This window comes from Hylobates moloch, unplaced genomic scaffold (genome assembly GCF_009828535.3).
Source record: "Hylobates moloch isolate HMO894 unplaced genomic scaffold, HMol_V3 SCAFFOLD_9, whole genome shotgun sequence".
Classification (NCBI taxonomy): Eukaryota; Metazoa; Chordata; class Mammalia; order Primates; family Hylobatidae; genus Hylobates; species Hylobates moloch.
Window position 1 is genome coordinate 32,220,104 of NW_026652284.1, and position 27,385 is coordinate 32,247,488.

Sequence of the window (27,385 nt, forward strand, 5' to 3'; positions counted from 1 at the left end):
AGGAGTCTGATGGATTTACCTTGTAGGCAGGCCATGAAAAGCCAGCAGTTGCCTCTTTACCATGTGTTTTATTAATTTGGATAAAAGCTCCCTTCCTTCCTCTCCATCTTGTTTCAGCCTAAGGACCTTTGCAAAGGTGATGTCCTTTCCAAATGAGAATTACATAAATATCAGAGGATCTATTCATAAACTGATCTCTACAGTTCCCGAAATTTTATGAAATAAACATGGCACTTGCCAAATTTGAAATTTCTTATAATGTATTTCACGACTTTGAATACTCTTCAGAGGATTATGTACATTTTAAAAAAAGTAGCATCTGTCATGAAAACCATCTGAATTGGATTCACAATAATGAATTCACAGACACAGCAAACTTAATAAATGCTGTGAAGTCTTTGCCATATCAATGAACACCTGCCTAAGCAAGGGTTTCATCTAACTTAACACTGTGCTCCAAAAGGATCAATAAAAGGAAGTTATATGCATACCAAATAGTGGAGGAGGGGGAGAAAAATAAGAAATTGAATGAGGCTGGGCACAGTGGCTCATGCCTGTAATCCCAGCACTTTGGAATGCCAAAGTGGCTGGATCACTTGAGGTTAGGAGTTTGACACCAGCCTGGGCAACATGGTGAAACCTCATCTCTACTAAAAATACAAAAATTAGCTGGGCATGGTGGTGCATGCCTGTAATCCCAGCTACTTGGGAGACTGAGGAATGAGAATTGCTTGAACCCGGGAGGCGGATGTTGCAGTGAGCCGAGATCACGCCACTGCACTCTCACCTGGGTGACAGAGTGATATTCTGTCTCAAGAAAAAAAAAAAAAGTTTGAATGAGCTGACAGCTGCAACATGTATAGCTATTTTTATTTTTTTAAGTGAAGGAGGGGGAGGATTTCAGTTCCTTTATTTAGAACAAAAAATCTTATTTCTTCAGCATCGCTCCTACCTTGGCAGTTAAGCTGAAAAAACCTTTGGGCTCAATCATCTTTTCCACCACATTGCATTTGATGCCAGCTGTGCTGTCGTACTCATACACGACACCATATTCCAGGTGGACATTGTCCACTGTCAGACTCACATGCTCCTTCTTCCCATCAATGATGGCCATAGTGTTGAATTTGTCAATAACCTCTGGAATAAAGACAATTGTAACTCAGTAAATTCATGAAGGGTTTGTTAATCTCCTCAAATAATTTTGTGTCTCTTTAAATAATTTTTAAAGAGTTCTTTAAGGGATGGTTAAATCTATGTGTTAAATGAAGCATCTATTCTTGTTAACATTTTAAAAAATAACATTTCGAGAAAAGCATGTGCTTGAGTGATCCAAACCTCGGCACTCTAACATGACTAGTCTTATCTTTGTATATCTACTTCAATCTGTAGACCATATGTCTACCTATTTATATCAATATAAATACTATACATAAATTTTTTTATTAAAGACATGTATGACTTAGAGTCAGGATTTCTAAAACTGCCTCAAATGTTGTATGAATATTTTCTTAAAGCAGGAAAAAAATCCATAAAGAAGGCCACATTGAAGAAGCAGAAAGGAGATGCAAGAATCATTTTATTTTGGCAGACAGGGTGCCTGCAGTTTCCCAAACAGCAACTTACAGAGAGGGCTCATTGAGAAAATTTCTCATTGTTCACTATAATAAAATTTCCATCTAAAATGTCTGCCTATAGTTTTTTAGCCTACATATGGTACGTCAGCTGGTGAAAAATACCTAAAATCTCAAGTAAGAAACTCCTGGGAGACCTAATAGTAATTAAATAAACAAAACTAGAATATTAGTTTACTTAGAATGACAAAGCCCGAAAATAGCATAAACAGTAAATATTAAATAGGCAAAAGTAGAATATCGATTTATCTTAAAGTAACTAAGTCCTAGAATAGCTACAAATCAATTTCCAGAGCATTATAGCAACCAATCTACCTTTCAATGTGGCACCAAGGTTGATTTATTCCAAATTAGGAATATAAACCTCAGAATAAGGTCCTGAGATGTGTCCTGTTTTGGATAAATTTTATGTATTACCGTAACTACCTTATTGCTCCAATGAGTTAAGATGTTTCTGATATTACCCGTGACTTGGGTAGCATCCAACCAAGTGGTCTTCCAGGAGTGCAGAGAAAATAGCTTTTCCTAAGTACCCCCCATACGATCAGGGAATATACAGTAAGAAATATAGGCTGGGCGCCATGGCTCATGCCTGTAATCCCAACAGTCAGGGAGGCCAAATGGGAGGATCACTTAAGCTCAAGAGTTTGAAACCAGCCTGGGCAACATGGCAAGACCTTGTCTCTATCAAAAATTTAAAAAATTAGCTGGGCATGGTGGCATGCACGTGTAGTCCCAGCTACCGGAAGGGGTAGGGAACTGACGGCGGATCACTGCAGCCCAGAAATTAGAGGCTGCAGTAAACTATAATAGTACCACTACACTACCGCACTGTAGCCTGGGTGACAAAGAAAGACTCTGAAAAAAAAAAGGAAAGGAAGGGAAGGGGAGGGGAGGGGAGGGGAAGGATGGGAAGGGGAGGGGAGGGAAGGGAAGGGAAAAAGGAAAGGAAAGGAAAGGAAAGGAAGAAAGATATATTATATATATACACACACACATATACACACACACACACACACACATATGTATGTATGTATGTATTTGGCCCCGTTCCTGAAATAAAGCTTTAAAATCCTTGTGACTTACTGAGTGATAGAGGTGACAGGAATGTCTTTTGTTATTTATAACAAGCCCCTTTAGAACCTAACTGAGTTTATGTGAATGAGGTGGCACTTGGAGAGCCCACAGCTAGCGTCAGGATGGGGGCTGGTTGTCAGGGGAACCAACCATGCGATTAGGGGGTAGGAGCTTTCAGCCCCACCCCTGGACCTCTGGGCAGGAGAGAGAGGCTAGAGTTCAAGTTTAGTCACCAATGGCTGCTGATTTAATGAATCATGTCTAAGGAATGGAACCTCCATAAAAATCCCTAAACGACAGGGATTGGAGAGCTTCTGAGTGAGCGAACACACCCACACGTCTGGAGGGTGGCACACCCCAACCCCTCACAGAGCTTCCCACTACACAGCTCGGTGCAGCACTCTTCCAGACATCGCCCTACTTATCTCTTCATCAGGCTTTTCATTTCTTATCCTTTATAATAAATCAGTGATTGTAAGTTTCTGGGTTCCCTGAGCTGTTCTAGCAAATAACTGAACCCGAGAAAGGGATGTGGGAACCCGCTGAATATATAGCCAGTTGGTCAGAAATACAGGTGAAAGCCTGGGACATGTGACAGGCTCCTGAAATGGGGGCAACCTTGTGGGGCTGATCCCCAACCTGTGTGTCTGTGCTAACGCCTGGCTTTACAACTAAATTGAATTGTAGGACACCCAGTTGGTGTTAGGAGATTTGGGGAATTGGTTGGTATGGGGGAAAACCCCACACATATAGGGTGTCAGAAGGGTTTTGAATGAAAACACCTAAGAATAGGGAATTCTTCTCCAGCTGTGCTGGTTGGAAGGAACCTAACAGTGTAATAAAAATATCCAAAGACATCCACCAATAATATGAGTGGAAAGACACCAAGAAAATATAAGAGGTGATTCATGGGCTTCTGAGAAAAAGTTTTGAAACAATAATTTAAGGTATTTGTCAATTGCAGACATAAATGTAATTGCCTCAGTCGCCCTTGGCAAAGAAACCACTGAATAGAGCCATTTGCTGGTTTACTCCATTGAGGAAACAGAAATGATAACCGTCCTTATCAAAAGATCTCTCTCTCCCTCTCTCTCTTTTTCTCTCTCATTTGCACACTACTAGTTTGCTCCTTTCCTTACTGTCAATGTTAGAATACAGTAAAAGTAAAAAAGAATCTTCTAGAGCAGGGCTTCTCGAATTTTAATAGGCATACAAATCAAATCTAGTGAAAATGAGGATTCTGCCTCAGTAGATCTGGGGTACAGCTGAGATTCTGCATTTCAGTCTAGCTCCCAGCTGATGCTGATACTGCTGCTCTGTGAGGCACACTGGAGGCCAGGTCTGCACAACACTGAAACTCCAATCAAGGAAACACATTATAACCTGGGTTTGAAGGTTTGAATCCTCACTCTACTACTTCACTAGTTTGAGCAAGTCCCTTAACCCATATAGGCTTTAGTGTTTTCTCCACTGAAAAAGGAATGATGATACTCATTTCCATTTTATGAGATTTTCTTTTTTGATGACTAAGTGAGATAGTCCATAAAAACACTTCATAAAATGCGTAACAAATAGAATTTGCCAGCTACTAGCTATTATTACTTATGCATCTGACAGACATCTGTTTGGTGATAACGACTTAAGAATGTGGCTTCAACACGTACAGGACCTTCAATATTTGGGAGTAGGCACATGCACAGTGGAAAAGAATACTATAAGCTCATGAAGAGGAAAATAAGAAACCTACCTTCTACTTTACAGTCAAAAGCATCCCCTGCTTCATCTCCAGGAGGCTTGGAGTGAGATTTTTGAAGGTCTTCTTGAGCACTCTCAATGCTATTATAAACCCATTGTATGGAATCTTGCTGGAAATGAGGAGGGAAAGAAACCTCAGAGGTATTAGTGCTTCCTAAAATGCATGCCCATTTGGAGACTTGACCTTATTTATTCCTCTAGTTTCTTTAAAAATGGTAACATTTGAAAGAGAGATACAATTAACATCAGAAACTAATAAAAACTCAAGGACAATTATATTGTTTAACAAACACACTTTCTTTCTTTCTTTTTTTTTTTTTTTTTGAGATGGAGTTTCGCTCTTGTTGCCCAGGCTGGAGTGCAATGGTGCAATCTCGACTCACCACAACCTCCGCCTCCCTGGTTCAAGCGATTCTCCTGCCTCAGCCAACCAAGTAGCTGGGATTACAGGCATGCACCACCACGCCTGGCTAATTTTGTATTTTTAGTAGAGACAGGGTTTCTCCATGTTGGTCAAGCTGGTCTTGAACTCCTGACCTCAGGCGATCCGCCTACCTCGGCCTCCCAAAGTGCTGGGATTACAGGCAGGAGCTACTGTGCCTAGCCTAACAAACTGATTTTTTAAAGCTTCAAGTTTTATCTTCCAAGATATGATCCAAAGATGTATGTTTTTAAATAGGATATATTCCCAAAAGTCTTACTTAAATGCTTCAAGTATATCTTAAGTAAGTTACAAATCACATTTTAAAATAACCAAATGCGGCTGGGCATGGTGACTCACACTTGTAATCTCAGCACTTTGGGAGGCTGAGGTGCGAGGATCACTTGAGCCCAGAAGTTCAAGACCAACCTGAGCAACGTAGTGAGACCCCATCTCTTATTAGTAAGACAAGAAAAATAAAACAATTGTGAGATGGACAGTTGTCAGATGAATCAATTATCTATAGTTGTACAAATCATTTACATGCTCTCCTAACATATATATTCTAATACATTTACTGCCATTTTAGAATCAAACAAATATGAAAATTGGAAGGACATCATTCATCTCATTGGTCTCCCAAGTAATGTAACTATCTTTTAATCCCTCCAAATAAAAAATCATCCTATTTTTAAGGGCGATTTCCTTAAAAATTATCCTATATTTTAACAGCAGTTCCAGTCTTATTTAGAGAAATGAGAGAGATGAGATGACCACCAAACAAATGTTCAAGGGTTGTATTACTTTAAGGGTTATAGATTTTCTAGATAAGATGTTAAATCAAATTAAACTGCATTATTGAAGTATGATACAATATGTATTATCTATCTTTTGTATTAGCTTCTCAAGTGTGTCTAATTAATATATTGCTACAAATCATTAAAATGATAATTAATATTTGATCATTCCATTACATCCTGCTGCCCTGTTGTGGCCACCAATGAGCCACACTGCTTAGTTTCCCATGTTGACCCTGGGCTTGGCCACGTGATTTGATTTGTCCAAAGGGATACTAGCAAGTACAATCTAAGTAGAATGTTTATCACTTGTAATGTTCCCTCTTAAAATTCAGACACACACTGAAAAGAAAACCCTGCTAGAGACTGGAAAGAGAGGCCATGCAAAGGTGCTCTGGAGGGTGACCTGCCACACGGAAACAGAGGCCATGAACAGGAGAAGCAAAGGTGCCCAGTCGGGTCCCAGCAGAATGCAGCCACATCAGTAACCTCATAGGAACCACCCCACGGCCGCCCCATAGAATCAAGACAAATGGTCAATTATCATTGTTTTAAGCCACTAAGCTTTGCAGTGGTCTATTTTGTGGCAATGGATATCTGGGAGAGCACGTTAGTGGATTTTTCTACTCATTTATTGCTTTTCTTTAATTATTTCACTGATCAACACCTCTATAAGAGGATAGGCAGGGAAAATAAAAAGAAATGAAACTCAAATTGATTTCTCTGCTTATTAACATTCTGGTAGAAGAGAAAAGATTTGATCATTTCAGAGGAGACTTTAAACATTCATTCAATAATACAGTTCAACAAATATTTATCAAGCTACTATCAACCAGAGTAACCTGTGAGCCTGTGTATAACTTCCAATTTGCTATGCTAGATCTGACCTTCTCATTAAGTAAAACTGATCAGCTATTTCCATGTAGATTCAGTATTTTGCAGGCCATCAGCCCTGGCTTATGAGAAACTGGCCATTCATCTTCCAGGTTTGGACACAGTCACATCCTCAAATCCAATCCAGAAATGAGTACTTCATTATGCATGACAGGAAAACACAAGGCTTCTCCTGTAAAGTTCTGCCTGCATCTAGCTGATTACATTGCAGGAGTTTTCTCTTATATGCCAAAACTCACATTTTCTTCATGAGATAATAGCTTTGCTTATGAATTATGATTCTAATTTTAGTTTTTTGTGGCACTTGTAGATCAAAGGATAGTGTTCTACAATTTTAGATAACACCGAGTACATTTTGGTATTTTCTTTTAAGAGCTAAATGCAGTTACCTAAATACATTTTGGTATTTTCCTTTAAGAGCTAAATCCAGTTACCTAAATAAATATACCTCAAAATCAATCAGGGACCTTATAAAACCCACAATTTTTGCTTTTTCACAGAAGTCTTCTAATAAAGAATATAGGTATTTATAGTTCATACACACAGACACAGACACAGACACAATGATCATTACATATTCTAAAGCAATCACAAGGGCCAAGAAAACAGTTCAAACCTTTGGATTTCAATTTGATACAACTAGTATCTCAATGAAAATGAAAATACTCCAGATCACTTTTTAAACAGATGGCAGTACTGTAATAATAAAATGTAACTAAACACAATCAATTATAATTAATTATGCAGATAAAGCAATCATTATGAGATTTATAATGCTGTGTTTAATTTTAAACTTAAAATTGGAAACCACAAACATCTCTGCCACTATCTCACCTCGCCCCTTAGATCTTTATGCAAGTAGTCACTCAGATCCAGATTATCCGAAGGGCCACTTACCTTCATTGGCCGCCTGTACTTCCTGCAGGCTGTAACGTGTGCAATGACACTGGCATGTGTCTCTTTGCTGACATTGATTCCGTTCACCTTGATAATACACTGTCCAGGGTGAAGACCAGCTGCTGCAGCCACAGTTCCTATAAATACAAATGGGAAAATAACCAAAAACTAATTTCAGGAATAAGATTCATTTGTATGATATATACAATTATGGAAGGAATTTTAAAATATGATCAAAGTCTAGCTAGTATAATCTTGATAAACTTGGTTCTGAGAGCAATGCCCTCTCAACACTTTTCTGCTTTTTAACTTAACTTTCAAACTGTGGTCAATAGAATATTTCTCACCTCCCTAAGAATGTTTGAAGGGATGTTGCCAAGTGACCCTTATAATACTAATCAGTTCTTTTTCCTTCCAAATGTCTAGTCAATCTTTCTAAATATGTATATACAATGGTAAAATAAGAAGACCAGAAACATATGCCTTACATATCTTCCTTTATTCTATAATATTTCTAAATATTCAAATAGAATTCACTTTTGTTTTTTAAAATGACAACAATTTAACATGCACATAAAAAAGAAAATCCTTAAGAGAAAAATCAAGTCAATAAGCAACTATGATCGGACTAGTTTTTCCAAGAAAAATAAGAGTTTGACATATATACAAAAAGTCAGAAACGGGAATTTGTAGAGAACAGAATTAATGAGATAACATCACACATCCAGTCATTTTGTTTGCATTGATACAGATTTAAATATGAAAGTTACATAACCTAACCAGTGAGCTAAGGTTTCTCAGAACCTTCCAATTATTGTTATTTGATAGTGTGATCAAATCAATATTAACAAAGTACCATTAATAAATACGTGTAACGAATACAATGCAAATAATTAATACAAATGATTATAAACTTATGTTAGAAGAGACTTCTTTTGTGACCAATGTCTCTCATAAAGAAATTATTAAACATCTTTAAGAAAATAATTTACATTCAAGAATATATCTTTGAATTTCTTCTTAATCCCCATAAAATTCACTCCTAGAAATGTTAAGTGGTTTTCTGCACGAATTAAGTCTTAGGGGAAAATGGAAAATTATCAGCAGAAAGAACAGCCTGAAAAACAGCCTTCCTTCAAGAAATCACCTGGCCACTTGGAAGCATCCAAGCTGTTCTGTTTGTGTGAGCTCAGAATGGGAGTGGACAGGACTGGAGAGTTGAATACAGCCAGACTGTGAAGTCCTTGCCTTGCCTAAGAGGCTCAACCTTGCTATAAATGGAAGACTCTGAGGGCTTCCTGTCTGAAAGGCTGCCTTTGTCTGTAAAGTAGGAACAAGTTCATCTTGGGATATAGGAAGCAATTTTGAGGAGGAAAAAAAACTGATCAGGGACACGTTTTTAAAAATGCTGAGTAGTAATACGGGCCCAGTAGAAGACAGTGAATTGGGAGACACTAATTCAATAACCATGACAGTTTTTTCTAGCTACAGGGAGAAAGGGAGAAGACGTAGTTAGGCTGATCCAAGGCTGAAGTGCAGCAGCTAGAATGCAGCTGAGGGTGGGGGCAGGGGAGCCTGGGGATGCTGGCAAGCGTGACTGCAGTGACCCACACAAGAAATCTCTTTTTCTTGTGGCAAAATTATAGTGCCAAAAAATAACTAAATATCTTTTCATTTCATACACATCTGAAAGAGAAAGCACTTGAGCATTTCTGTCTTTTACTCTTCAGAAACAAAAAGCACAGACACCAGACATAGGCCAACCCCATCACTAAGCTCCAAAGATAGAACCTTGCTCTTTAAATGACATTGTAATAAGGGAAGAGGTACAGCTTGATTCACTCAGGCTTTAAGCTACTTTATAGCACTATTAATGTGAATTATTCCTTTTTGGCTTCGTGAAAATGCAGAAGATATTTGGTGCCTCAATATCCCATTTCAGTTTGACAATATTTAATGAGTTATCGGGAAGGTTTTAACTGTCTATCCATCTGTATGTTTCAGAAATCTGAGAGAAAAGACAGGTTTCTGAAATCAGATTTTTTTTATCATACATACAATAATGAAAGTAATGTTATAATAAAGGTCTAGCTAGTATATTCTTGATAAATTTGATTCTGATAAAAATGCCCTCTTAAAATTTTCTTGCCAAATTTTTGGGTGATCACATCAAGATACTTTACATTCTTTAGTAATAAAAAGCATGTATGTCTCTTGTTAGATAAACACATGACTTCTTATGCTAATAGTGACACTTCTTGCTATAGGCGCAAGTTACTTACTATGTTTAGCAGTGTGGGACCTGACAGTTATTACCTTCAATTATTACTAGTGTCAATTTAAAATTTAAAAAACACATATGATAACAAGAGATGTCAATAATCAAATGAAAAAAGAATAAGTGTGAACATAACTTTTTAGTCACTAAAATTATTTAATTTAAAATGCATCTTATGATGAGATTTAACCACGGTTTATAAAAGTACCCGAAAGAAGTGTATAGCAATAGGTTATAAAGTCCACAGATCAACTTTAAACCTAAAAACTCACAACTTTGGATTACTGACAAAGAAATACAATTATTTGAAATCAAGAAAAATACAAATAGAATATCTTAAATTTATTATATCCTTTGGATAAACTAACGCATGCAGAAAAGTGAGATTTAGGCATAATTCTTATATCAATTTTTTAACAATGATAAATATGGCTTAGAATTTTTTAGTTTCTTGAATGTTTCTGGAATGTGCTACCATTGAGTTAATACAGTGAAAATATAATTGAGAATCATAACAACATGATTCTGCCTGTTTTAAACACATTCCTGTTCTGTCGGGCACATCCCAAACCTGCTGGAAAGCTGTTTCCCTGCAAGATGAATTTCCTACCTCTTCCTACAGCATGCACAACAGAAGGGCCAAATCCTCGGATCTGGAAGCCAAGTCCATCAGCTGAATCTGGAATTTTCACTGTCCTAAATCAATCAGAAAATAAGGTAAGATGAATCGTAAGCATCACAACTGGTTAAAACAATCATCATGTACACCTTTACACCTCTCCATAAATACATATTGAGGATCTACAGTGTGAAAGATGTTTGGCTAGAAATCCTTGGAGACAAACATGGTCCCCAACCTCATGCAATACAGTGTTTCTAAACTGAGCACAGTCGTTACACAGTAAAGCCTGAAAAAGGAACATTGGAGTGTAGTGGCTTGATCACTGCTCACTGCAGCCTCAATCTCTCTGTCCCAGTGATCCTCCCATCTCAGCCTCCCAAGTGGCTGGGACTACAGGCACAAGGTGACACCATGCTTGGTTATTTTACCTTACTTTCTTCATAAACACGGGGTCTCCTACATTGCTCAAGCTCATCTTAAATTACTGGACTCAAGTGATCCTCCTGCCTCAGCCTCCCAAAGTGCTGGGATTACAGGTGTGAGCTACCACATCTGCTTATACCTAGCCCTGAATCTTCACGTAGTCAGTTTGTAGCTGGATAACTTGGATAAGCTCCTTAACTACTCTGACACAGAAAATTTCACAGAAAGATAACATTGTTAAAAGTTATTTTGCAGGGTATCTGTGGCAATTAAAAAGAAATAACCTTGGTAAGTTGCCCTGTACTGTGCTATGAGCTATACAGGTACTTAATAAAACAGAAACTTTTCTCCTTAGTTTACTGTTACAAAGAAAAAAAATGAGGGACCTATGAAATTCTTTATAAAAATTAATGTAACAGAAATACAGAGTTAATACATTTCTACCTATTGGGAGCTTTATCAAAGAACAACAAAGAGCTAGTTATAAAGAACAGATCTGTCAAACATGTTATGAAAATATTTTAAGAAAATGATTCACTTTAGTATTTATGCAATGAAGGTTTAAAAGAATAATACATCAGAAGGCAAACCTGAATAAGAGAAGAAATCATTCCAATGAATCTACATTAAAAAAAGAAAAAAGATTATGAAGAGATGGGAAACTTGAGCAAGCTGTCATGGCAAACCAGTCAGGGGTGTCCAATTTGGCACTCATAAATAAGATACTCCACAGAAGAAAGCCAGAAATCAGATAGCAACAATGAAAAGCAGAGAGCTCAAGATGCGAGGGAACATCATAACAATACGAGTATGATATCGCAGCCGGGAACAAAAACAAATGAACACAACGCAATAAATTGTGATAGATAGCCCTTGATGCCCAAGAAACAAAAGTGTTTCCCAAAAGATGAGTTAATCATAAAGTAAATGTCAGCAGCACTTCAAGGGCATATTAAACAGAGTCTGAAGGTAGATACAGCAAGACTTATCTGCAGCTTATGAAATCGCTGTGAGAGACAGTTTGAGCAAAACTAAGGGCTCAAACACTTCAGAAAGCATAGGCTACATTTAGGCCTAAGGCAGAGAGGCTGGCACTGCAATCTCAAATATAACCTAGGCAGGCATTCAGGGATAGAAATGAAGATTTTCTGCTCTCGGAAAACTTGAAAGTATTATTATAAATTAGGTTATACACTATGAAGTTATCTGTATGTATGTGGGATCAAGGTCACAGAATTAATGTATCCTTTGTCCTTAATTAAATAGTTTTTGGTGTACAGGGCTGTATTCATTTCCTTTGAATAATACATAGTTATCAGTGTTTGTCAAAGTTTCACTTGAAAATGAAAGATAACGGACCAAAGAAAGAAAAAGGGAATGAATATATATTCTGGTGAGCCTGAAACAAAATCAGAAGCAGTTCATGCTTCTATATATTATGAATGAAAGTTCACTTCTGCTGAAACAACATAGAACTTTCAGGCCATGGTGAATTATTGTTGCTTTTGGATTTTGAGTAATTCATAGTGGTCTCTCAAGCTTACTGAGCAAGGTTTTTCTATCCTTCTAACATTGCTATGGAAGGTTGACACTAATCTTTAAGAGAATTATTTTTTCCTTAATCAAAATTGTACAAAACACCATGACATGCATTTTTGTCCAAATGTTGGAACCCCCTTAGTAAAATGATCTTTAAAAAACATGTTTCCCTGGTGAGAACATTATATTCCCTATTAAAAAAGAATTACGTTTATACAAGACGGATGTTCTATTTCCTACAGAAAATAAGTGTACTAAATTATCTGCTACAAAGTCTTTTGAAAAATCCCTTGATGTTATCAAGTATGAAATATAGCTAGAATCAAAAGAAAATTCTTTTGCATTTATCTCTCATATTTTTCCCTTTTCCTCAAAATGGGATACTACTTAATTCCAAGAAGCTATTGTAAGAAAATATGACAGTGATTTATAGAACTCATACATTAGAATAAGGACATAAAGGAAAAGTCATTTATTTCAAACAAATTTTTTAAAAACGAGTATGCCATCTTCAAAAAAATAAGTATGCTATACAATGTAAAATATGCTCTTGATATAATAAAGTAGCAATGAAACATAATAAAATGAGAAGACAACAGCATCATACATAACATCACTGGGTACTTACTATGTACTGGATACTTCGCTAAGTTCTTTACAAACCTAGTTTTAGTCAACATTCTTTGCAGTTCCATGGCACAGGTACTCTTATCCCCATTTTATGGATGAGGACATGAAGTTATACACTTAGCTAGCAAGTAGTGGAAGAGAGGCTTGAACCCGGAATCTAGAGTTCTAGACACAGTGCAACGAACACTAAGAAGAGTCAGAAGACACAGATTGCTATTCTGCTCATCTAGCAACTAAGTCTACGACTGAGGATTTGCTCCTATTTATTCAGTTTTGAAGTTGATGACCTCAAAGTCTCTAACTGTTGGAACGTCTCTGATCAGTAGATCAGTATTTGTAGGGTTAAATCAGGGGGCCCTAGGGAGGACCTAATGATTGCTTTGAACACTACTCCCTTATTCCTTTCCAGTCTGTCTTCTTCCTTTTAAATACCCTCAAAGTGTCAGGAGGTGGGCAAGCAGGACAGTCTTCTCCTAGACAGAGTTGAATAAAGGGAGAGGAACAGACCATAATTAGGTTTAGAGGGAAGACATTGCTGTGCTTCTTTCCTGCCCTCTAGCCCAGTCTTCCTACATTAGTAAAAAGTGAGTGTCATGCTCACTCTTTCAGACCTCTTGGTAAACTACTGGTAGAAACTAAAGCATCTACTTTAATGAATTCACACTGTCTTGAAGAGACTCATTAGGGAGAACCCAGCCCACTGCACTGCACTTTGACTCTTAAGATAAACACTGCAGAAGTACATCCAGCTATTCCTGAATATATATAACATATAAATATATTACATACAAATATGTATTTTTACATATTAAAATATATTTAAGGCAGGGAAGAATACTGCATATACTTATATGTTAATAGGTAGTTAAAATTTAAAAAATCTTATTTTTGAAGTGCTGAACTTCATTTGCTTTAAAACCAATGAAGTTGCTTATCATGATTGACAAATGATACAAGTAAAATTTAAACAATAATTTTGATATATTATGCTAAGTAGTTTGTACAAATTATCTCAATTAATTAATTGGTTAAACAATTCAAGGTAAATATGATAAGGAAATACTAAACCATTAATGATTGGCACAAGAAAAGCCCATGTCTTGCAAGTGTATGCATGGTATGTTATTAAAAAGTAGCACACAGCCAGGTGTGGTGGCTCACGCCTGTAATCCCAGCACTTTGGGAGGCCAAGGCGGGAGGATCACGAGGTCAGGAGATCGAGACCATCCTGGCTAACACGGTGAAACCCCGTCTCTACTAAAAATACAAAAAATTAGCTGGGCACTGTGGCGGGTGCCTGTAATCCCAGCTACTCGGGAGGCTGAGGCAGGAGAATGGCGTGAACCCATGAGGTGGAGCTTGCAGAAAGCCGAGATAGTGCCACTGCACTCCAGCCTGGGCGACAGAGTAAGACTCCGTCTCAAAAAAAAAAAAAAAGTAGCATACAGAGCATGCTCTCATTTTGTGAGTAACCGATTGTGTATATGTGTACCAATACTTTAAAAACTTTAGTTAATATTTAATTTCAAAGGAATAACAATGGCTATTTATGGGTGATATTGTAAGAAAAAAGTCTCCCTTTAGAAACATTTGTATTCTCTACATTTTCTATAATAAACATAAATTTTTTTCTAATCATAGGTAGATAGATAATAGAATTTTTTAAAGAAATGGACAAATTACTAAGCACTTGCAAGCATGGATTATCTTTCAGTCTTTTTTGCATCCCTTATGAGTGTTGAATTATAAATAGTATCTAATCATCTGATAGCACCAGAAATTCTTATAGCCGAACATGGAGAAACACAGTTCTTTATTCTCAAATGTTCTACCAGTTTTCTTCACTCATAGTAAAAACCCAATTCAACCCAGACCAGGAAAATTTGGGCAGCAAAAGAAAAGCATTATTTCTACTAAAACTACATGATTCAAATAACAAGTATTTTAGCATCATAAGCGAAGTAGCTTCTCCCATCATCTGTAAACCAGTATCAGTGATACTGGTAAGGTTCAAGCGTTCCAAGCAATAAGATGCTTAATTCTAAGCATTTACTTAGTTATCTTTTCTGTGTTCCTTACCTATGTATAACTTTTTAAAAATCACACATAAATCATACAACTTACTCTCTTGGCTTTGTGCTCACAAGAACTCTTAGAGGTTTTCTGCTGTTTAAACAAGATTTCAGGAAGCAATCCACTTCATTGAAAGGTCTCATAAAAACTAGGTCACCATTAATAGCAAAAATCTTTTTCCCGACTTCCATGCCAGCCATCTAAGAGAGAAATTACAAAAAATAAGTCAAAGTATATTTTAATAAGAAATTTGAGTTTTTCACAAAATTAGAATATGAAAAGTTTCAGAGTTTATAGATATTGACATTTTAACACACCTGCAGTGTTTTCATACAAATTCACAAAGCAGAACTGTGGATAACACAGTTATTATTCTCTTTGGCCTAATTTTAAATTTCAACATAGAACTTTACCAAAATTATCCCCATTTCCCTCCCTGACTTAACATCCTACTCCCCTCTTCTATTTCACTGTTCTTTAGCTTATTTCATCCTTTTAACTATAATCAAATCCCAGGTTAATTTTTTTACTGTGTTTTCCACCTAGAGCCAATTAACTCAGAAAGTGTCAACTTCTGTATCTACATCAATGACACACAAATATGCATCTCTAGCCTGACATAGCTCAAGTGGCTCCAGTGCAGGAGAGAGAGGGAGCCTGGAATCCAAAGAAGAGAGCTCCAACCAGCATAGAGTTGTCAACAGTGCAAGCTGCTGAAAAGAGGACAAGGAAGATATTATCCCTCCACGCCAACCAGCATGCACTTCTCAACCAGCCTTACTGCCTATAAACTACCGCTGTTTTGGTTGTCAGCTAAATGATGAAAGCCTGAGAGAGGGCATTTTATTAGTGGCATAGTCAGATGCAGCTGTGCTCTAAGAACATCCTCTGAAAATGCCTGGGAGAAACTATTTCCTTCTCATAGACAATTACTAAAAATGGTCATTCGTTGGCCAGGTCCACTAACAGTGCCTATGTTGATCAGAGTTATTTTGTTTGAAATTAGTGTGCTGTACAGAAAGCTTTGTCTTACATGAACCTGTGTTTTGATAAAACAGAGACCTTAGGCATTACCAGAGAGGAGGATGGGTGACAGTTTACCACTAACTTAAACAGATTCAAAGGTAAACATCATACTTTGTTAATTTTCACATTCATTAAAGATCTGAATATTGAGAAGTTTGCTTGAGGATTAAGTATCTTCCAACCAGGGGCACCAAGGTGAGGATACTTTAAACTAGATATACTTGGGCTATAGCACTGAAAAGTAGGGTCTATGAGGGTGGGGGATTTTGTGTCTTGTTTGTTGCTGTATTCCCGGAGCCTAGAACACTGCCGAGTATGTAACGGGCACTAAATAAACACTTCTGAATGAATGAATGAATGTATGATCAGGAGATTTTTTGTTTAAAAGGCTGGTGAAGTCGCTGGGTGCAGTGGCTCATGCCTGTAATCCCAGAACTTTGGGAGGCTGAGGCGGGCAGATCACTTGAGGTCAGGAGTTCGAGACCAGCCTGGCCAACATGGTAAAACCCGTCTCTATTAAAAAAAAAAAAAAAAAAATCAGCTGGGCCTGGTGGCACGGGCCTGTAATCCTAGCTACTCTGGAGGCTGAGGCAGGAGAATCACTTGAACCCAGAAGGCAGAGGTTGCAGTGAGCCGAGATCACGCCACTACACTCTAGCCTGGGCAACAGAGGTAGACTTTATCTTGTAAAAAGAAAAAAAAAAAAAAGGCTGATGAAGTGAGAGAACATCAGGAGCATTAATCCAATGAGAAAATAGTCAAAGCATGTCCTTTAGTGATAAAAGTCATACTCATATAAAAGACGCAACGGTGATGGGAAAACAGAAGACACGGCTCTTGATAGAAAGGAAGAACCATCTGCCATGCATAATACGTGCTACCCTATGCAGTCTCCATGGGGCTCCAGGTTGGAGTCTGTGATTAGTGAAGCTCCAGGGACAAAGAAAGAGCCACTCGGCCTCCCAGAAGGTCAAGAAGTTCACAGTTGAAGAGCTCTAGAACAGGGGTCCACAACCATCAGGCTGTGGACCAGTATGGGTCCAAGGCCTGACAGGAACCAGACGCACAGCAGGAGGTGAGCGGCGGGCGAGTGAGCACAAACCCTGAGCTCCACGTCCTGTCAGAGCAGCTGTGGCATTAGATTCTCATAGAAGCGCGAACCCTACTGTGAACTGTGCATGTGGGGGATCTCTGTGGACCACTCCTTATGACACTCTTAACGCCTGATGATCTGAGGTGGTACAGTTTCATCCCAAAACCGTCCCCCACCCTCCGCCCATGGAAAAATTGTCTTCCACAAAACCAGTCCCTGGTACCAAGAAGGTTGGGGATGGCTGCTATAGAATACCCACCACCTCCTGGCCCCTATTATCCCTGAGTGGCCAGACAGGACTCAGCTGCTGCTAATCCTAAAGGTATTCAGTAGAGCTTGTAAGATTAACCGGAGACATCATGTTCGATAAAGATAATTTCAAGGCTGATTATCTTTAAAGGCAGATTTCAGTTTGTTTAGAATTTCTCTATTTTTATGTCATGACAACAAAGTTAAATTAAAATGCTAATTTACATTACCTCAGCATTAGATCCCTTTTCCACCAACTTTATTATTGGAACTTTATTTTTGTCTTCTAGCCCAAAGCCATAGCTGCCTTCATTGGATTTAATCTGAAATGCAAAATATTAACATTATTGATAAAGCAACTATGAAAAAAATTACAAGTCAAACAGAACAAAGTAATGTGCATCACTGTCAAACATGTTTAACACCGTCTGGGAAGAAGTGAGGAGCGCCTCTGCCCGGCCGCCACCCCATCTAGGAAGTGAGGAGCGTCTCTGGTCTCTGCCTGGCCGCCCCGTCTGGGAAGTGAGGAGCCCCTCTGCCCGGCCGCCCCGTCTGGGAAGTGAGGAGCGCCTCTGCCCGGCCGCCCCGTCTGGGAAGTGAGGAGCGCCTCTGCCCGGCCGCCCCGTCTGGGAGGTCTACCACAGAGGCCAGATGCAACAGAGGCCTGGACGTGGTGGCTCACGCCTGTAGTCCCAGCACTCTGGGAGGCCGAGGCGGGTTGATCACTTGAGGCTAGGAGTTCGAGACCAGCCTGGCCAACATGGCGAAACATGAAAAATACAACAGACAAACCAACCAACCAATCCAGCGACAACAAAACAGGTCTACCCTGGAGTCATACTCTAATTTTTTCTATTTTCCTCCCTTTCTGATCCTTTATCCCACTTTCTTTTTCTTCCTCTTCCTGCTCCTTCTTCTTTGTCAAACAGAGGATTGAGTTATTATCATTGATCCATACAAAGTCCCTCTCTCATTTATTTTCTTTAATTCCCACCCCCCATTTCTATTCCCCGTCTTCCCATGTGCAACCTTCCTAATATGTTTGATATGTATCTTTTTGTTTGTATGTATTTTTAGAAAATGTTTATTGTTTTGTGTGCAAAAAAAAATTAATAAAAAAAGAAAGAAAAAAAGAAAAAAAAACATGTTTAACAGTCTTCTGCTAGTGTCTAATCAAGAAGAAAACTTACATATCAATAAACTTACCAATAATGACTTAGCTATGACATTTTCCACAACTTTTAAGTCATGTTTCATAAGTCGATGTTTCATATTTGATCCTTCCATTTCCTCATCCGAAAAAAAACGGAAAAGTAGGGGTTCATCTTTGAATTCGCTTTTTTCAAGGACTACAGAAAAAGACAGATTCAAATTATTTCAGCTAATTCAAAAATCAAACTCATTTTCAACAGCAGTGACATTTATAAATTAATACCTGTACCCATAACCTCAACTTTATACTCCTAGGACTAGTTATATTCACAAGTAGCCCCGGGTTTTGTTTTTTATTTCTCTTTCTTTCTATAATTTCGAGCCAATGTCTCCTTTCAATTAACTTTTACCTACAGGATTTTGAATTTTTAAAAACAAATAGTATTTCTTCTAAGGCTAACTTTTTAAAATTTAACCAAGTCCTTCGCTTTCCAGATTAAAATCCAAATTTAAATAAAAGATTATAATGAATCCAAAAATGCATGCCTCCAAAACATAGAAATTTATGGTGTTTTCAATTTGTAATAAACACTTTAAGCATGTTTTTAATATCCCACACAATTATGGGAAAATTCAAATGGGTTAAGTGTTGCCTTCTGTGTATGAACAACTCCCACTGTGTCCACTTTTGTCCCAAAACTTCAAACCAGAAATGTGCCTTCTGGGTGAAATGTGATTTTAGTTTCCACAAATTCCTGTTTCTTTTCTGTTTAAAAGCAATATTCTCAAATAACCTTATTTCTAGAAAGGTCTGTTTCTTCCCCCTTATCTGAACATTAGTATTTTCCCCCAAATCCCCTAAGATTCTTGGAATGCACTGATGAAATAAAGTTTATGTTTTGTTAGTATTTTAAAAAATAAGGCTAAATACTGATATGAAGAATTTGTATTCAGTGAGATCCTGACAGCTGTCAAAATACTTTACAAAAAAAAGTTCTCTATTTCTTATTTATCTGTCCTTAATACCTTGAAGGTTGATTCATTAAGCCAGAGACTAAAACAAAGTGATCCCAGGGCACAGCAGAAAAAGTTAGGTTTTGTGATGAGACAGGCCTGAGTTTAAATTCCAGGTCTGGAAGTGAGATAAGAAAGTTACTTAATTCCTCTGAATTTCAGTTTCCTCATCTGTAAAGTGGGGGCAATAAAACCTTCTACATATTGTTGCATAAAACCAAAATGAGGTAATAAATATAAATAACTTGGCATATAGTAAGCAGTCAAAAGGGATAGCTATTTGGTTTCATTATTTTTACAGAGTTCCAACAAATAATTGTTGACTGGATGAATGGCTTTATTGATCTTTGGTTGAAAGATTGGATGGCAACATGAGTTAACAAATGAAACTATCAACCACAAATTTAAAAAACAACGGAAGCCATAATTAGCAACAGAAGTGAGAATCTATTTTATTGTTACTATTTTAAATATTGGTAGAGATGGGATCTTGCTATGTTGTCCAGGCTGGTCTCGAACTCCTAGGCTCAAGGAATACCTCCCACCTTGGCCTCTCGAAGTGCTGGGATTACAGGCGTGAGCCACTGCACCTAGCTCAGAACCTATTTTAGATTGACTTAATGATCTAAGTAGTTTCCCAAAGCTCACACAATGTTTCTGCTACAGCTGTTTCCCTCCACCAAATTGACTTTTAAAAGGAGCATGATAGGGTATCACAATAAAGCCAGGCATGAGCCACACTGTTCATGCTTTACCGTCAGACTTTTGTATGAAAAACTTTTGATGTAACTCAACATTTTATAATAAATGCTTAGATAAAATTACGGTGTGTTGGTGCTTTACTTTAAAGAAAAAAAATTGAAACTTTTGCAGGTTTTCAGCTTGATATTACAGGTTTAATCCCCTAACATGATGTAATTTCTTCCATTCATAGTTTATTCTTCAAGGACCAATATTTCTCCATGACAACTCACAGAGTGATCTGGAGATAGGGAAACAGGATGGAATTTCCCCCAAAAAAATGATAACCAAGGATCTTCTCAAAATCACTGTAACCTTTGCTGTACTTCCTTCTTCATAAAAAATGTAAAGATATTCTGAAAGTAACTGACAAATAGGTATAAGTGCTATCAAATATATGTCTATAAGCATATTATATTAATAATTAAAACGAGGCCAGGCATAGTGGCTCACGCCTACAATCCCAGCACTTTGGGAGGCTGGGGCAGGCAAATTACTTGAGGTCAGGAGTTCGAGACCAGCCTGGCTTGGTGAAACTCCATCTCTACCAAGAAAAGAAAAAATTAGTTAGACGTGGTGGCATGCACCTGTAGTCCCAGCTACTCCGGAGGCTGAGGTGGGAGAATCGCTTCAACCCATGAGGCAAAGGTTGTGGTGAGCTGAGATCATGCCACTGCACTCTAGCCTGGGTGACAGAGTGAGACCCTGTCTCAAAAAATAAATAAATAAAAAGAGAGAGATGCCTGTTTGGGTTTATGGATTCTATATGATGTTACAAAGAGGAAAAGCTTACTCTCATTACCCTGATAAATCTAAGAACTTTATTTAAAAATTCTTGTTTGATAACTTACTTGAAGTCATCCCAGGGCACAGTAGAAAGAGGTTTTGTGGTGACTTACTTGAAATCATCAAACAAGAAAAAATATTAACATTTAATGATCAAAAATAATTTTTTTTCCTAGAGATCTATAATTTTGTTCTCTCAGGTAATTTTAAAAACATTTTTCTTTAAAATAACAGTAAATAGTCAACCACATATGCTGTCATTTAATCATTCTAATATATACTGGCATTCAAAATAAAACTGTAAGTCTAATCTGAAATAGTCTCAAAGAGGTTTATGAGCTTAAAAACAAAACAAAACAGAAAAACTTCTAGCTCAAGCCATTGCTCTTCTAGAATCAGCATAGGCTAGAAAAATAGGATAGTAGTCATGGCAATTGGTAGGTAACAGCAATGAGACATAGGAATGGCACCAGCAGTAAAACTGAATGCAGTTGTGGTGACCCAACCTGAACCCAGAGCAAGACCCAGACAGTCTTGCTGGCTCATCTCTAACCAACCTCACTGCAGCACTGGGTGTTGCAGTATCCTAAGAACCAACGTTATGAAATACATCTGTAAGCTCCCAGGGTAAAAAATCCCTACCATGGTGCATAAATCCATTGTCACAGAGTCCAACGCCAAATATCATTGCCTCTTCTCTGGTGCGGCAATCTCCCTGTTAACCGAAAAAGCACTGTGGGAGTTAATAGGCAACTAAAGGCTTTGTGGCAGCTTTGCTCCATTTAACATTCCCAGCACCAAATTCAGACAAAGCTTCACTTATAAAGCATGCATTGCTTTATAAGACAAAACGTATCTAATTGTTACAGAACATTCAGCTGATTATGAAAACATTTTCTTTTGGCATTAAGTAAAACAAACATTTAATATTTCTTGAGAAACAAATATACTTTATTATACACAAAACTATGTAAGTAACAAAAATTTATTGCTACCATAAATGATGCCTGTTATTTCTTAGATTAGATTTCTTAGATTTTATATTCCAATTATGCAACAGGGAAATATCCTGTAAATTGACAACACTCTAATTAAACAATCATTATGTATGACCTCAGTCACTAACTATTGCCTTCCACCAAATGGCCTTGCCCTGTGAGGACCCCTGAAGAAACCTATTAATCTACGATGATCTGTAAGACCTTACGAGTAAATCGTTTGGCTGAGCTAGCAAATACAAGCTTCTCTTTCATTATTTTGCCAAAAAAAATTAGATCATTTAACTGAATCCAACAAAATAGCCCAAAGCAACCTTTTTCTTTTGGTTTTTATTTAGAAAACAACTATTTTATTCCTTTAAGTATGGATCCATGTATATGAACATGCATGTGTGTGTGTGTGTGTGTGTGTGTGTGTGTGTGACCTTAGAGTTGTATTGTTACAGTTTAAGCAGCTTTTTTCTCACATATTATCTCATTTTTCCCCAGTCCTATCTTTTAGCACTTAGGTATGTTACCAAATCTACTCACTCCTCTCTGGCTTCTATTCCATTTCTACTGTCAATACCTTCATATGGTGTTTCTTCTTCTCCCTTCTAAATTACCATAATTTTTTCTGGACTCTTTCTAACAATTAAACTATTCTTTTTTTAAGATGGACTCTCACTCTGTCACTCAGGCTGGAATGCAGTGGCTTGATCTCAGCTCACTGCAACGTCTGCCTCCCCAGTTCAAGCGATTCTCCCACCTCAGCCTCTCGACTAGCTGAGGTTGCAGGCGCATGCCACCACACCTGGCTAATTTTTGTATTTTTAGTAGAGACAGGCTTTCAACATGTTGGCCAGGCTGGTCTCGAACTCCTAACCTCAGGTGATCCACCCACCTCGGCCTCCCAAAGTGCTGGGATTACAGGTGTGAACCACTGTGCCTGGCCAGAATTAAACTTTCTTACACAGAAACTCGGTTCCAAAACTTTTTTTTTTTTTTTTTTTTTTTTTTTGAGATGGAGTCTCGCTCTGTCTCCCAGGCTGGAGTGCAGTGGCGCAATCTCGGCTCACTGCAAGCTCCGCCTCCCGGGTTCACGCCATTCTCCTGCCTCAGCCTCTCCGAGTAGCTGGGACTACAGGCGCCCGCCACCACGCCCGGCTAATTTTTTATATTTTTAGTAGAGACGGGGTTTCACCGTGGTCTCGATCTCCTGACCTCGTGATCCGCCCGCCTCGGCCTCCCAAAGTGCTGGGATTACAAGCGTGAGCCACCGCGCCCGGCCCAAAACTTTAAACAGACTGTTCTTTTAGAATCATAATGTATCGAAATTCTCTGTTGGTCTTTTAAAACTTTCCATATCTTGGTTTTAGGCTATCTCTCCAGCTTCACTCTCCAAAGCTCAATATCATATCTCTTGCTGTAGGCAACTTGGCCTCCCTGCTGTTACCTGAAGTCTGTGCTCATTCTTCTCCTGCTTTCACTCATGTAATTGTTCGTAGCGGCAATGCCCTTCTCTTTACTCTCCACTCACTCACATTCTACCTGTCTATAAAGGAGCAAAATAAGAGTCCTACCTCATGCTGTGACAAATCCAACCCTCACTAATCCTCCTAAGAACTACCAAAACACATCATCTGTAACTTCAGACTCTGCATCTGGCCCTCTTCAAAAATCGAGCTGTTTTGTAATTTTTATGCATTCATTCAAAAGATACTTATTTTTTCTACATATTGTGCCAAGTGATAGAAAAAAATATATTAAACCACTCAAGCACAAAATAATTCCCTGCTCTGAGGTAATTCAAATCTAGGGTAGGATTTGGTCATTAAAAGGTAAGTACTTTACTAATAATCAATTTAATCCATATTCCCAATGAGGCAGATATACCTGGGGATCTGGGACCACAGAAGGTGACCCTGAGCCTAGGCTAGAGGATCTGGCAAGGCTTCTCGGGGGAGATGCGCTGCACCAGAGCCTTAGAGGGTACATGAAAATTAGCCCAATTGACCGACATCACTGCAAGGCAGAAATCATGACTGCTTCCTGCTTTGTTTGTGTATTCTATCATCAAAGCACTTGCTTGAACACCAAGCTTACAAGGAAAGCTTGTTTAATAATCACTGACATTTGATTGCTTTATTTGATTAATTATTCAAATGAAACACTGGCCAGACTAATATTATTGAACATAATGGTGTAAAAAACATAGCCTAACGTGTTCTGGGTTTCCTATGCTTTTTTAAAATCCTACTTGTGCCATATGCACCTAGTGAGCATTTAGAAAAAGCACAGTAAGACTGCATGGACGTGAAGAAGCAAGGCATTATTTAATTATGAACTATGAGTGATCCATGCCCAAATCACAATGTACAGGAATTGAATGATGTTTTAAAGGTATATTACTGCACATGCCAAATAAGAATTTCACTTTTTGAAATAGGGCATTTTATTACAAACCATTATACTATAATAGAAGCAGCACAACAACAGTGAATGAAAAATGTATTCAGAAGAACACAACACTCATTTTGTTTTCCCAGATGACATCGCACAATATATTGCAGAATAAGAGAAAAACTATAGGCTCTAGAATATACTCCAATCATAGTAGAGCCAGTTTTTTTACTCTGTGTTCTAAAACCGTCCAAATCAATTCAGTGTCTCGGTCCATACTGGACATTCAGTATTATCATTTCAGAGTCTTGGTAGAAAGAGACCCTTACTTTAAAAACAAAAAACGAACAAACAAAAACCTCTTCTTCATGTTAGATTAAGAACTTCAGCTTGTTGTTCTCTTATCCTTCCATGACTATTCTGCCTTTTCCAAGGCAGCCTATGTGGTCCTAATCGGAAGTTAAGCAATCAGAGTTGATTCTGTTGATACTTACGTTAGGATGTTTTACAATATTAGAATCATGAAGTTTCGGTGATAGAAAAGAGACGGCATGTACAGCTATTGCAGTAAGCTGTAAACAGTTGTAAAAACTAAAATCTATAGAGATTGAGTGACTTGTCTAAGTTTATATAACTAGTTACTAGCAGAGCTGGCATCAGACACTAGGTTGTGAGTCCCAGCCAATGCAATTTCTATTATGTACAATTTCTGCAGACATTGTCATAATAAACCACGAAGAAAAACTGAAGAAAAACAATTGCGGCTGGGCGTGGTAGCTCACGCCTGTAATCCGAGCCCTTGGGAGGCTGAGGCAGGTGGATCACTTGAGGTCAGGAGTTCGAGCCGCCTGGCCAACACAGTGAAACCCTGTCTCTACTGAAAATACAAAAATTAGCCAGGTGTAGTGGTGCGCACCTGTAATCCTAGCTACTTGAGAAGCTGAGGCAAGAGAATTGCTTGAACCCCAGAGGCAAAATTTGCAGTGAGCCGAGATTGAGCCACTGCACTCCAGCCCAGGCAACAAAGTGAGACTCGTCCAAAAAAACAAAAAAAAGGCAACTTGGTCGTTTTTGAGCACCTTAATATATTCTTCTAATGTTAATCCTTGGAAAGCAAAAGTGCCAAAAAAAAAAAGTGGATACCTGATTTCCTGAGCTAGAACTTTAAAGGTTTACTCAGCATCAGTTTTTGCTTCAAATAAATTTTCTTTAAGTTTCTCACATAATCAACACATCATACAAGTTCACATGAATTCTAGAGCTGTATAATTTCTATGTGAAAGTCCAACTCCAATAATGAATATAGAAACCAGTTCGAATGACACACATTGACCACAGTGCTATGAAAGGCTCTGATGCTAGAAAAGCCACTGAAAATATGAATTGATGTTTTATCTAAAGGTAATTGCTTAGTTTCATCTAAAATCTTAACTTCTAAATGTAATAAATGTAAGTGCTATGAAATATAAAAATAGGTGTTCTTGAACAGCCTAAATATTAACTAATATAAATTATCAAAATATATATGTACGGATGAACCAAATGTGGATTAAGTATTAATAACTGAAACAAAAAATAAACATTTTATGACAAACTATCAAATATTATCTACTTGAAACAAAGAAAGCAAGCCACCCCTTAAGAAAAAATAAAGGTGTGTATGAAATGGACTCACATAGCTAAACGTAATGACTTGCATTTCAACCAAGCAATATCCCCTCCCCCAAAATAGTAAGTTCAGTTAAACTGGGTATCAGTTTTCTTCATCTTTTCTTTAATCAGTGAAACACATTTTATCATTTACTAGTTGATCTAGTATAAGAAAACATTTAAATATTTGAATACCAATATTTAAACTTTTGAATATTTGAATAATTTATAGTTGAATGTCTGTTATGATGGACTGGATGCCCTAATTTGTTTTACTTATAAGCAAATGACATTTTCTCAATTCTAGCAGTCAGCATCTAAATCCTGCGAAGCAGGCCAACAGTAACAACAATAAATTCCTTTCTTTTTTAAAATGGACACAGGCAGACATTAAAGCTCATTATTAAAACACAATTATTTTCTAAAAGGGAAAAAAGCACAAGGAGATTAGAATAACTTGCTAGCATTAATAAACAGATACTTTAAAACAAAGTGTAAAAAACATAAAAAAATTTAGTAAATGAGCATAGCTATTCTTTGGATTCTCAAATTAGTGTTTTTTGATGGATCTCATCTGGTATTTTAAAAATAGGAACATCTTCCTTTTGAGACACAGGATAACGTAAAAGTGAAGTTTGAGGACTCTAAAATCAGATCATCTAGGTTCAAATCCTAATGCTGCTTCCTATTAGCTGTATGTACTTCTTTTTTTAAATGCCTGCTACAGATGAAAAAGAGTAAAGGTCCTAATTCACATACTCAAAGTTTAAAGCAGCAGCAAGTGAAACTCAGCAACTTCTATTTATCTATTTACCTGTGCAATTAACCAGTCTATCAGTTTGTTGGCCATGACCACAGATTTGTAGGTCCTTAAATGGTAATCTTTATCTCTATAAAGGAAAAAATAAAAACAAACAAACAAAAAGCAAAAATTAAGCAAGGGGATATGTGAGCACAAGAAAATATTTTCATTTAGTATCAGTATGCAACAGAAAAGTTTACCATTGTAACCTTAATGGCCCAAATTACATGCAAATAAAAGAAGTTTATTATGCATGTAGAACACCTGAAAAATTCTCCACCAGATTATACCAAGGGAAGAGACCCACGATGTTACCAAAACAGGACACCTCTTCTTTCACATTTTCTTGTATCCAAATAGATGATTACTGCTATATTAGCTGGAAATCATTTAGCTAGAAATATAGTCAGTCCACACGTAACGTTGTGGATAGGTTGTTGGAAACTGCGACTTTA

General features: G+C 37.6%; 1 protein-coding gene across 1 annotated transcript in view; it reads right to left on the minus strand.

Annotated features, from left to right (window-relative positions):
• Positions 1 to 27,385, minus strand: part of PREX2 (phosphatidylinositol-3,4,5-trisphosphate dependent Rac exchange factor 2) — a 278,754-nt gene that overhangs the window by 139,719 nt on the left and 111,650 nt on the right. Inside the window, exons 14-22 of the mRNA XM_032759608.2 lie at positions 26,943 to 27,018; positions 21,741 to 21,813; positions 18,612 to 18,754; positions 17,636 to 17,728; positions 15,089 to 15,237; positions 10,361 to 10,446; positions 7,473 to 7,609; positions 4,456 to 4,573; positions 953 to 1,137 (exon numbers count right to left, since the gene is read on the minus strand). Coding sequence (XP_032615499.1) covers positions 953 to 1,137; positions 4,456 to 4,573; positions 7,473 to 7,609; positions 10,361 to 10,446; positions 15,089 to 15,237; positions 17,636 to 17,728; positions 18,612 to 18,754; positions 21,741 to 21,813; positions 26,943 to 27,018 — 1,060 coding nt within the window. The remainder of the gene's footprint in view (positions 1 to 952; positions 1,138 to 4,455; positions 4,574 to 7,472; positions 7,610 to 10,360; positions 10,447 to 15,088; positions 15,238 to 17,635; positions 17,729 to 18,611; positions 18,755 to 21,740; positions 21,814 to 26,942; positions 27,019 to 27,385) is intronic.